Source organism: Rhynchophorus ferrugineus, unplaced genomic scaffold, assembly GCF_030347505.1.
Source record: "Rhynchophorus ferrugineus isolate W39M unplaced genomic scaffold, kcgeb_rfMv2 rfM9, whole genome shotgun sequence".
Classification (NCBI taxonomy): domain Eukaryota; kingdom Metazoa; phylum Arthropoda; class Insecta; order Coleoptera; family Curculionidae; genus Rhynchophorus; species Rhynchophorus ferrugineus.
The window spans coordinates 2,764,839-2,778,522 of NW_027472588.1; the positions used below are offsets into that span (position 1 = coordinate 2,764,839).

General features: G+C 34.7%; 1 protein-coding gene across 1 annotated transcript in view; it reads left to right on the forward strand.

Moving 5' to 3' along the window:
* The window catches only part of SNF4Agamma (SNF4/AMP-activated protein kinase gamma subunit), a 167,229-nt gene that overhangs the window by 35,941 nt on the left and 117,604 nt on the right, over positions 1–13,684 (forward strand). The window contains exons 4-8 of the mRNA XM_076414122.1: positions 3,950–4,149; positions 7,874–8,009; positions 8,066–8,208; positions 9,465–9,627; positions 9,684–9,872. Of these exons, the coding sequence (XP_076270237.1) occupies positions 3,950–4,149; positions 7,874–8,009; positions 8,066–8,208; positions 9,465–9,627; positions 9,684–9,872 (831 nt within the window). The remainder of the gene's footprint in view (positions 1–3,949; positions 4,150–7,873; positions 8,010–8,065; positions 8,209–9,464; positions 9,628–9,683; positions 9,873–13,684) is intronic.

Consider the following 13,684-nt stretch of genomic DNA (forward strand, 5'->3'; position numbering starts at 1 on the left):
CGTTTAAATAATATCAAGTCATTAAAATTTACAGAGATTATACAGAATTTTCCGCTGAATCGAATGGTAGTATAATAAATTTTATACATTCATTAGAGTTTGAGTTATACATTGAAATGTGTATTTTCAAAAAATGAGTGGATTTCTGTTTCTGTGATATATCTGAAAAACTGTAAATTCTAGAGCAATTTAACATGGATTTTCGTTTCTTTCGAGCCAAAATACATATATTTTGAGACTTTTATCTCAATCCGAGAGATAAATAATTTTGGCACTTTTTCCATGTATATAGTCGTGAAAATTTGCGATTTTTGGCCATTTTAAAATCTTTTGCTGTAATTTCCATTTAAATAATATCAAGTCAATGAAATTTACAGAGATTATACAGAATTTTCCGCTGAATCGAATGGTAGTATAATAACTTTTATACATTCATTAGAGTTTGAGTTATACATTGAAATGTGTATTTTCAAAAAATGATTGGATTTCTGTTTCTGTGATATATCCGAAAAACTGTAAATTCTAGAGTAATTTAGCATGGATTTTCGTTTCTTTCGAGCCAAAATACATATATTTTGAGACTTTTATCTCAATCCGAGAGATAAATAATTTTGGCACTTTTTCCATGTATATAGTCGTGAAAATTTGCGATTTTTGGCCATTTTAAAATCTTTTGCTGTAATTTCCATTTAAATATTATCAAGTCCATGAAATTTACAGAGATTATACAGAATTTTCCGCTGAATCGAATGGTAGTACAATAACTTTCATACATTCATTAGAGTTTGAGTTATACATTGAAATGTGTATTTTCAAAAAATGATTGGATTTCTGTTTCTGTGATATATCCGAAAAACTGTAAATTCTAGGGTAATTTAACATGGATTTTCGTTTCTTTCGAGCCAAAATACATATATTTTGAGACTTTTATCTCAATCCGAGAGATAAATAATTTTGGCACTTTTTCCATGTATATAGTCGTGAAAATTTGCGATTTTTTGCCATTTTAAAATCTTTTGCTGTAATTTCCATTTAAATATTATCAAGTCCATGAAATTTACAGAGATTATACAGAATTTTCCGCTGAATCGAATGGTAGTATAATAACTTTTATACATTCATTAGAGTTTGAGTTATACATTGAAATGTGTATTTTCAAAAAATGATTGGATTTCTGTTTCTGTGATATATCCGAAAAACTGTAAATTCTAGAACAATTTAGCGTGGATTTTCGTTTCTTTCGAGCCGAAATACATACATTTTGAGACTTTTATCTCAATCCGAGAGATAAATAATTTTGGCACTTTTTCCATGTATATAGTCGTGAAAATTTGCTATTTTTGGCCATTTTAAAATCTTTTGCTGTCATTTCCATTTAAATCATATCAAGTCAATGAAATTTACAGAGATTATACAGAATTTTCCGCTGAATCGAATGGTAGTATAATAACTTTTATACATTCATTAGAGTTTGAGTTATACATTGAAATGTGTATTTTCAAAAAATGAGTGGATTTCTGTTTCTGTGATATATCTTAAAAACTGTAAATTTTAGAGCAATTTAACAGGGATTGTTGTCTCTTTCGCTCCAGAATACATATATTTTGAGACTTTTATCTCAATCCGAGAGATAAATAATTTTGGCACTTTTTCCATGTATATAGTCGTGAAAATTTGCGATTTTTTGCCATTTTTAAATCTTTTGCTGTCATTTCCATTTAAATCATATCAAGTCAATGAAATTTACAGAGATTATACAGAATTTTCTGCTGAATCGAATGGTAGTATAATAACTTTTGTACATTCATTAGAGTTTGAGTTATACATTGAAATGTGTATTTTCAAAAAATGAGTGGATTTCTGTTTCTGTGATATATCTTAAAAACTGTAAATTTTAGAGCAATTTAACATGGATTGTTGTCTCTTTCGCCCCAGAATACATATATTTTGAGACTTTTATCTCAATCCGAGAGATAAATAATTTTGGCACTTTTTCCATGTATATAGTCGTGAAAATTTTTTTCCATTTTCAAATCTTTTGCTGTCAATTCCATTCTAATGATATCATATTCATGCAACTTACAGGGGTTATAAAGAATTTCATGTCGATTCGATTGATTGATCGTTATAATAATTATTAAATTATCTTTAGTTTTTAATCTACGCAAAGAAAAATGTGTTTTCAAAAAATGAGTGGAATTCAATTCATCTCACATATCTGACTTCTCACATATATCCAAGTTATAAATTATAGAACAATTCGAGATTGACTTTCGTTTCTTTTCTCCTAAAATACATAGATTTTAATAGTTTTATCGTTATCAGAGACATAAATAATGGCGCATATTTTGCCCTTTGGATGGGAATACTGGAAGCCCCAACTAGCAAATTGTCATCAAATAGCAACAATAATAGAGTTATATAAGAGTAAGCCGTAAAGTCAATAAACGTAATATCTCTTTACTGAACACTTGCTAACCGAATTCAAGTAACGTAATTGCTATCAACATCGAGAGATGTATGAATAAATGAGTCTAATAAATTTTAGGACATGTTTAGCTGCTAATGTTGACTAGATTCAGAAAATATAACTATATAACTTTTATCAAACACTTGTGAAAACTTATAGAGATGCCCGTTACGTCAAAATAATTACAATTCAACTACTAGGTAGCATTATTGGATATAAACGTCACTGGTAAATAGCTTGGAGAGAGCTGGAAGTTGATGTATCGGTTTCTAGACCTAGTTTTACATGACCTGAGACCAAAACAGCTGCGACTGTGAATGACAATGATGATCATCATGCTAAATCGCTACAAAAATGGAAAATGTCGTAAAAATGATAGAGCATAATTCTGATTTCAAGCATAACAAATGAACAATCGATAAGCGTTAATAAAATATAAGCCTCTATAATAAAAGTCGACCTACTGAGTCCTCATTGTTTCCATATCTCATATAAAACATGCCAACCTTCCACGGATTACCAGGAATTAAGAATTCGACATTAAAACAATATTTACTAACGCAAAACTGACTATTATGTAAATAATGTTGTTGATATCTTGCTCGTTATTGTACGATATTGTGATGATTCATCCATTTTTAATATTACGGCGTTTGATACAGTGTAAAGTAGCAGAATCTTCATAATATCGCTATTTTATTACTTTATTAATTTGGATGCCAACATTTCGGACCTCTCGTGTATTTATTGATAAACTATTTTTAAAAGGATTTAATTTTTTTATTTAAACAAAAACATAAAACACTCACCGCCGACTGGATCCCTGTAGATCGCCTTATATTAATGGACGTAAATAGTTGTACAGGCGTTGTTGCCGGCTCATCGGTATCGTTTTAGAAAACAACTGTTAAGGCGAAAATTCCTTACCCGACACATTTCTTTTTCAACCAAATGCGGGTAATTTTTCATTCAACTTTTAGCGTGATAGTATCGGTGTGGCGGCAGTCATGTTGCAGAAAATGTTCGTAAAACACGTGCTCAAACATCAAAACGACGATCTGCCAATGTCGTCTCGAGCACAGGTGCGATATTGTCATTGATAGATAGATAGATAGATGTTCGACGACCGTTTTACCAAAATCAACTGGGTAATAAAAGCGGCTATTGTTCTAATCTGGTTAAGTACGTCGCGTCCTTCTGTGGCTTGGGCGCGAAGTGAAACGACAAACATCATCCTTCGTACGGACCGCATCATCCTCACCATTTTGCCGTTCGTTATCACTATGTACGGGCCAGTTTATGTTAACTTCCATCGAATCAGATCGCACAAACGGGTAATACATGAAGTTTGATTAATCATTGCGGTTTTTTTCTGTCGATTTCGTTCCGCGGTCGATGTTATCCCGTCATACCGTCGCGGGCTTCGGCGGAGACATGTTGGTGTCGCTGAAGAAATTCATTTCGTTGGTATTTTTGCAGGAGCTGGGGTCGCAGGCCTTTCCGACCGCCGAGGAGGGTGAATCGCTACCGAGGCCGCGTTCCGGCACGTGGAACAACAAAAGCGACGCCAAGAAGGATAAATCGGACAAGGGCAAGACGAAGAAGGACAAGGGCAAAGATGGGAAGAAGAAGGAGAAGCAGCAGGCTCATACCGGTAGTCGGAGTGGATCAGCTTCGAGGTAACAATCAAAGCCTTTTTTATATCACATTTGATAAAGCGTCGTAGGTTCTTCATTGGTGATTTTAAAGTAACTGATATTGATTTATTTTATTCTGGTCTAAAACCAGACGGTGGAATGCATGACGTATACCTGGTCGCGGAGATTTTCTTGAAGTGACAAGTTCGACTGGGTTATGTGGGACTGTCTCTGGGCTTACCAAAGCACTAAACCGAAACCGCCTCACAGCTGACCCCTGTGGGTCGCTACTCCTACTGCATTAAATTTGGGGATATGGCAATCGCTGATCGGGCAACCGTTATTGGACTCTAGGACCCGGCGAAATAACAGATAGTGAAACTAATTATAGATTCGCGAACTTGAGTAATACATGGCTGGGTGATGTATGAGCGCCGGTTGAGGTTGTTTTACGCTGCAAAAGGGGAGGTTAACGGTGACGCAGTGCTAAACTCCTAGCATGTTCACCAGCTCGCGAACAAGCGCGTTTTCAAAAGAACTTGAGCTGAGTTGTTTGTGGAAGGATTGTGATATGAAGTGCTTGATTTCTGGAGTGTCAGTTTCCCTGTGAATTTGATTATTATTCTCCTGAGGAGCTTATTTTGATTGATTTGCAACCTCCAGAATTTGAACCACTAAACCGCATGAACGATCTGCTTCTGCAAACGTTCTTGAATGGTAACGCCGACTCTGGAAGCCGGGAAGAAAGTAGCGCCGTTAGAGTAAAACGTCAATATGCTCTTTTCTCGGCAGATCTGAAATAAAAAAGTTAAATGAGGCTGTGGCCAACGGGGAACCTTGAGGTACGCCAGAGTCGAGAGTGTTTTCCTGATCTTGACCTGGAAAGATCTGTCCGATAGATAGGATTTGATGAGTTGGCTACCAAAGTCCATCAAACACTCTTTAGGAATTTATGGTGATGATATCCTGTCATATCCCAATTTTTAGTTTTTTGTTTTGTGGTTTAAAAGTGATTACTTTGTTATAATTCGAAGACAATAAAGATGAGACTATCTCAAAGAACTTTCGGACACCTTAGGAGTTGATGAATCAGTTGTTTATCCCGTGGGGAATATTCAAAATGGAGGAAAATGGTTACAACACGGTTCATTACTTATCACGCAAAAAATAAGGCTTTCCTGTGTTATGAACTGATGACTTAGTCCAGGAGTGTGGTCCGCATCTATACAGTAGCGGAATTATGACTATAAAGCCTTTCTGGTTCATATGGTGGCATCCTCAAGGTGCAGTGCATGAAGAGCTGCATAAACCGAATAGAACTGTTACTGTATATGTCTACCAACGTCCGTTGAACAGGCTAAATGATACAATGTTGCAAAAAGATTAACATTAGCAAAAATATATAACGTGAGAACGCTAGATCATACGTTGCAAGAATTGTGAAGCTGTCGCACCTTGAATCAGCAGTCATATCAGGTGTACGGGAAAATTATTATCGGTTTTTCTAAGAATAAATACATGTTTCCATTTTCTTGATAACCATATAGTTTTCTCCGAAAAAACGGTGTATCAATTTGATATTAATGACAAGAACGACCTGCAGTAGCAAAACAGTTCGATGACAATTAATATTTAAAGTGAAAACATAGCCATCACTCCATTTTTTGCCCCTGGTGCTGTGGTCAATTCATGTTTTGTTGAACGATGCTGATGATTTTCATCGAAGTGGATCTCATATTGTAATGTTTACCGGCTACAGTTTCGATAAATTTCCTACAAAATCTGGATTGGATCAATTTGTGATCATCTGCTGGCTGTTCAGTAACAACTCGTTGATATTGCAGCAGTGCTTGAGAGTATTGGTGTTGGTGGTGGGCAAGAATTACGTATTTAAAGAGGCCCTCGTGTGGGCGACATTACTTCCTAACCAAAATCACGATCTAGTAACAAGACAAGTCATCAATGCTTCACTTCTTATGAGGATACCAAAAATGGATCTATTCGTGTATAGTATCAAAAGAAACATCGTTCTCTCGAGACGGAATCCGTAAATTATTTTTGAGAGATGGGCCAGTACTTTGAAATTAAAAAAAATCCTTTATAAATCTAATTTATAGGCCTAATCGGCTAGGCTAGGCCTTATTTTCGAAAATCCTCTTAAGGGCGCTTTCTTAAAGAGCTACTCTGTGACATTTTCAAATTTCTAGTCTAAAACACCCTCCTTAACAACCGATATTACTTTTCCCGCAACCCAATATTCTGTCAGTTAATCGCTTGAAACCATCTCCTCGGTTATAAATCTAAACCTACTAACAAATACTAGCCGAATCCTTAAAAATAAGCTTCGAAACGTTTTACGATCACTACGTTTCAATCGGTCCAGATATAAAAACAGCGCTAAACGCCGAACAAAGGTTAAACAAAAAAATTATTTACTATGGAAATTAATAGGCTACGAGCGTGTTACGATGGAAGTTACCAGCAGCAACAGCATATAAACAAATATCCTCGCTAATAATCCGTCCGCGCTAAACCGAACGCCCGGTACATTATATATTACGAGATGGTTTACAGCGAAACGCAAACAATTCCTATTAATTATGCAAAATATCGATTACAAATACGCCGTCGGCCATGCCGGTCGTTGTTTACGCCAATTTCGACATGTTCAAACGGTTCTGATCGATATGGGACTCGAAAAAAATCGAACCAATGCATTCCGACCATGAACTATTCCTTATCGGTGCGAGTTGTCGCTTGTAACTTTGATTTTATGACCTTGGAGGTCGTCTACACTGTCAATTTCCAGAGCTTGGACATCTATCTGTCCCATATGACATTTTATCCGCCATTATTAATGATATTTATTATGTATACATGTAAAAATGTTTGAAAATCATTCCCTGCGATTCCCAGCTTCCCTGGTATTGTTTCTCCTTCTCTCAAGTCTTGATGAACCCGTTCCCTCAGTTTTGAGGATATAAACTCAAAGTTGTTGTGCAATAAGTCATTTTAATTAAAATCAACCAGATTTCGAGATGAGAACATTTCCTATTGCCTAAAATGTTTCATTAATCACAACTTTATCTGTAGTGATGGTGGAAGAACTTCAACAATATTTATTAATTTTTTTGTTATAAAAAGTGCAAAAAGTTTTCAAATGTTGATTTTTATTTGACATAGTTCTGAATCTTATTAAAAATAAAGGACATCTTAAAGAATACAGACCAACGGAATTATCATTTTCGTTATTTGAATTAAGAAAATGAGTATAAATTGTAGATAAAACTTTAATGATAAAAAATGGTAGTGATTATTAACAGGGGTACCTATATCTTTTTAATATACACGCCCTACAGTTTTATGACTATTTGATCTTGGTAATTTCTTCAAGAAAAAACTCTAAATCTACTCTGTTCAGTTTAAAAATTCCAAGATGCCAAGTAAATCCAGGTAGCATTTTAATACAACAGTAGGACACCATTTTTCAATATCAAATAATGTTTTTGAAGCTTCAAACACTTTCCCACCCTTCTGCGAAGTGTCCAGACTATGATTTAAAAACAGTTTCAGTAACATGTTATTCAACAAAAATCCACCTCTAAGACATTGAAGGTGAATCTAAAATCATCAAAATCCATCATCAATTGTTATATTTTTCACATCAAATAAAAAAAATCAATTCTCAATAATCTTTCGATAACATCGTTCAATATAATATAATAAAAAACTGCGAACATTTTAATATAAAAACTCAATTTTTTAGATCGAATTCAGCGGAAAGAAGAAAATCTGACGAGGGTCCCAGCCCCCAGAAGGAGGACTCCAGGAGTCGCTCCAATTCTGACGTCAGTAAAAAGAAGGGCAGTATCTTTTTGACCTCCATGAAAGCCGCCATGTTGGTAAGCCTCTATCATCCACCTCCTCTAACATCGCGTGTATCAACTTCGTTTTCTAGTACACCGGATTAATGCACCCCAAGTCAAAAGATGGTTCAGCCCATCCGGTTGCTGCTACAGATAGTTCGGACACCAGATATTACCACACAGTTACAGCAGCCTCCAATCGAAGCCCGATGACTAAAGTCATGGATATTTTCAGGTAACTTAACTCAACAAATATAAGATAATATAAATAATTTTCATCTGGTACATTACTACTTTTTATTTAATACCCTATATATAGTACATTCAGAGAAATCTATTAGAAAACTATAAAAAATCAATATATATTTATTATTCCATGTATATTTAGAAAAATCCAATATTTCAGACTGCCCTACCATCGTCAGGAAATATATTATTTATTATGTGTTCAGATTCATAAATATAATATGTATTTAGGCAATTTAAATGACGTTCCAATCTTCTTTATTTAAATATATAACCAAAATTCTTAGGATAAAACATTTTAAATCTTTATTCACCTACATTTTTTCTTCATTTATTACAATAAAACTCCAGTTCTCAGAAATTTATCAGGAATTCATATTTTTAAAACGTATCCTAAAAAGTTTTATGTATATATTTAAAAATATCTCAGCCTACCTTTTCCTTAATTATTATATTTATATTTCTAAATTTCTTATTTTCTTATTTCAATGCTCAAAAAAAAACTGACTATTTTAACGCTTCCTGGTAACTGCGATTTAATTTTTATTAAATATTCAGATGACTCAATGTACACAGACCACAGAAAATGTGTACAACTCTCGGACTATTATGATTATTCTCTTTATCTGTTTCGATACTTCATATTTAAATCGTCAATGTTTATTTCAAATTTTTAACCATACTGGGGGACATGATATCTTAAACAAGTTTCAAACTCGATTTTTCTATCGTTCTAGATTCTTAGAACAAAAAAAGTCTGGTAAAAAAATGTGTTTCGAATGATTTTGAATTATTAAAAACCCCAAATTTATTCATGACAATCATTTCCTGTTCTAGTTAGTTAAAAGTGGTAATTGCTTAGTTTGTTGATATACGAGGGTCGCTCAGTAAGTTTTTAGAAAAACTTCTTTTATATTTTGGAAGAATCTCCTTTTATTTTTCGAACGTGCTATGGATTTTATCCTATTCAGCTTTTATGTCAGTATTAGGCCCATTAAGTGTTAAATTACAGCTTGAGACTCATTTTTACAACAAGCAACAATAAACATGAAACCGTTTGATGAATAATTACTAAAAGCAAAGCGATTCTGATGACACACACATTATCTTTTGATTTTTTCAAAGAACCACCGTTGACTGTCCACATATTTATTCACTGATTCATCGGCTAGACATTCACTAATAAAACAATATCACGATTAACAACTAAAATTTGTTGCCAAACCACGCTTTTTCCGTTTACAGAACCAAACCTGCCTTTCAGTCGGAAGAGGAGATCATCAAGAGAGAAGAACGCAGGGAGGAGAGAAAGAAAGAGGAGAGACGAGAGGAGGAGCGTCGCAAGAGGGAGGAGAAGGAGAAGCGAGAGGAGAAGAGACGCGAGGAGGAGCGCAAGAGGAAGGAGAAGGTGAGCTTTGTGATGCTGTGGGTGGAGGACTTGAGGTAATAAAGGTTTGTTTCTAGAACATGGCGATAATGCATAACAAGCATAAGGGACCTCGGGACGGTTCCGCCCATCCTGTGCGGGACAGCGACAACATGTATTACCACACCGTCACTGCGGCGTCGTCTAACAAGAGCCCGATGACGAAGGTGATGGACATTTTCCGTAATAGGACCCATGCCAGTGTCCCTCCTGAGGACAGACGCAAGGTAGGATTTTTTTGTTTTTTCGTAAAGGCGGTTATAGTATTACTAGCTAAAACAGAGCACTCTTTGCTGTGGCTTCGGTTTTATATTAACTACAAGTGATCGCCCAGTGGTCCAAGTTTGTTATATTTCTTCTGCAATATATGTGTATGGGAGTAAGTGGGACTCTTCTAAAACTTGGTACCTATTTTAAAATAACAATTTGGCATCACAATTAGATTATTAAAAAAAGGGCCTTTACCAAAGTTCAATCCAAATTTTAAAAAAGCACTCGCTTTTTTAACTACTGTTTTAAGTACTGTTTCTTCTTGTCAAATCATTAGGCGATGTTAAAACAATATAACAATAATAAACCATAATATCAATATAAATGGTGGAACTAATGTAAATAACAAATATTCACGACTTTAAGACATTATTAAAATGAGTGTTACAATAAAATGGCGAAGGCGCATTGTAGAAGAACAAGCACATTGTATGGTTTGTCAGTTCGGCTCTGGTCGGATACGATCGGCTCACGATAGATTATCAAATTATTTATTCTATCGGTCCTGTGTTCCATCAGTTCAAATTACGTGGTTAGTTTCTTTAATTTTTCTTCATTATTACTCCATTAATCTTCATCTAAAATACACAGCAAAAAACTTTCGATATATCAGTTTTTTGACAAAGGAATAATTTCCATATGCTTTTAAATTAAAATGAGTGGTTCTTGCTATGATTCTACGATTTGGTGTAATTTTAATAAATTTCTTCAACAATTTTAAAACTCAAATTAGACTACTTAATATTCATATTATTCATGAATCTGAGAGAGATGTTTGCGGAAATTTAAAGGAGTGAGAAAATCCCTTGTGTACTAAGAGGGCGGATAATTCTTATTCTCGAACTGGGTTCATCCATTTCAGAATTAAATTATATTTTATAGCGTTTTTTGAATTTGCTCGCTTTTCATATGAAATTACATTTATTTATATTTTCGTCTTATCCTGCGTTTTTATAGTTAAAGTCTTGTCGCATTTAAAAAATTATATCAGGTAACTCGATGTATACCTATCAAAAACAGTGAATCTAACGTTTAAAACGTAGAGCCGGCAACACCGCCTGGGTGTATGAATGTACTTCTAAGAAAGGTAGGCTAAGAAAAAAGAAAACAAATATATTTAGTCATTTGCCATTGTATAAATATTTCCGTTCAATCCTAGGACTGGTTTCCGTGTTTTGTGAACACAGATATACGGAAACCTACTTACTAAACCTACTTAAATATTTTTTCAAGTTTTCTCATTTGAATAAAAATCAAAAAGGATGAATGTCCTTGACATTAACCTGTTGAAGGACTCGTAGGTTTTGAGTGTTTGTAATTTACCTTATAGTTTATGGTGTTATTCTGTTCATTTCCAGATTTAGAGATCTTTGATAATGACTTGAACTTATCGCTTCGATCTTATATCTTCATTAAATTAAAATCGCGAATAACCGATGGTGTGGGAAAATTAAGCGAAGCGAAGGAAACAAAAATAGTTCCGTCATCTTTAGACGAGTATCTTCTCGTAAAGAACACATAAATTTTAATGAAACTTGTAACTTAATTTAATTAATTTTTGACTTAACGTTTTAACTTAATTAAAAAGAAGCTTAATTGGGTTTGACACATTAAAATCGTCAAATAATAACAGAGTAAATTGCTATTAGTAACCGAATTGTCATTGTCAACATGTTGTTTATTGAGTTGCATATACGGGAAAGTAATTTTTGATACACATTAAAATATTCTTTAATTACTGAGTGAATGTGAACAATAAGGTAAATGTCATTGTATATTGAGTTGCATATACATTAAAATTGTTATTTCTATAATTACAAAATAACATTCCACCAATGCACATAAATATTGTTTAAACTTGCATTAAAAGAAACTTGACTGGATTTGGCACATTAAAATCGTCCTTTCAACAATTACAGAGTGAAATACTCACAATAACATAAATATCATGGTATTTACCCGAAAATAAGATTTAACATATTCCACTCGTTATTTAGATAATTACAGAGTAAATATTGAGAGTAATATAAATAACATCGTTGTATATTGAGTTGCATACACCGGAAAATATTTTCCTCAATACCGCGAATTTATTGCGTTCGAAACAAACAGATGACAGCGTCGCTTGTATTTGCCGTTTTTTTTTCCTGCCAAGATGGAAATTTCCCCCCGCTGTCGTAAAACTGATTGCTGGCAAATTTTAATGCTTAATGAGTGACAGAACAATGAACGACGCTCGCTGAATGGGGACACTAGGAAATTCGCTAGCGATAAGGAAGGCTCTTTCTATCTCTTTCTTTTTGTTTGTCACAAGGAAACATCAACAATTTTTCCTGCAATGAAGTGCAATGGTTAATATGCAGTTTTAGCGAAAAATAATACAAGGCACAAGCGGCGTGCGGTATTTTAGATTACTGGGAAAATAATAAGTTAAATATTTTCGCTATGATCATACGAGGGTTGCTATTCATCGAAATGACCTTGACGACTCTTGTGCATGCGCCTGAAGCAATCTTTGTGACACTTTTTCCACTCTGATTGAGGTATCTCCGAAACATGGTTTTTGGCAGCATCAACGGCTTCTTCAAAAGCAGAAAACCGTTGAAATCAAAAAAGTCATACGGTGCCAAGTCAGAGCTGTACGGAGGATGAACCGTCAGTTCGACCTTTCGCCCAGATAAATAGTCAATTCTTCGTCACTTCTTGGTCCCACCGACAGTAATAGAGTGAAAGACCTACTGGATTTCGAAAGGAATCTTATCAAATCAAATTAAAATCGAGAGGAAGAAAAGAAATACTGCCCTACAATATTACTGGACATCTTACAAGCTTCTGACCGGATATGGCAAATTCCTACCGCGGAATTACTGTTGACTGCTGGGATCATATCTTTTCGAAAGAAAACTTGGGGTCTCGGATGAAGGGACATTCCCAATATTTATGCCTATTTCGGCTAGAGTTCCCCAGGGTAGTGTCTTCTAGGGACCATTCTTGCATCTGCTATACACTGCTGATATCCCAACAACAAAAGTAACATTACTTGGAACATTTGCCGCCGACGACACAGACATCTCTGCCTAAGACTATAGCTAAAGTACAAGTAGCAGTCAAAAATATCTACAAATGGACTAGAGACTCGAAAATACAGCTTAATTGCTCCAAATCTGGTCCATGTTGACTTTGCGTTGCGGCGAAATAACCAAAACCCAATTATATCACTTGACGAATACCCGATTCCTCAAGCAGAAGCAGCGATAGCAAGCAATATCTCGACATACATCTCGATGGTAGTTTAAATTGAAAACATCATGTTAGACAAAAAGCAGAACAGATTAGACTCAAAGTCAAGCAACTGTACTGGTTAGTCGGAAGATACTCTCAACTTGACCTAAAATCAAAGAGCTTGCTTTATCAGCCATTCATAAAGCCAACTTGGACCTATGGGGTTACAGTAAAACACCAAAAACGAACTAGTGTAACCCAACGCTGCCCAAACAAAGTTCTACAATTAATTACCAATGCTTATCGCTACATAACCAACCAAGAGCTACGCGATGACCTCGAAATCAAATAGATATAAAAAGTGATCCAAGAGTTCACCTAAAACATGAAATAAAGTTGCTAAATCACTCAACACGCAGGAAATCAGAAGTTTGAAGCGAACCAAACCGCACGAACTTTTCAGTGTATATGTTAACTAGTTTAGTTTTATTTTAATTTGGGTAATACATTCTGACGTAATAATCCTGTACTCGGCTTAATCCAGGTG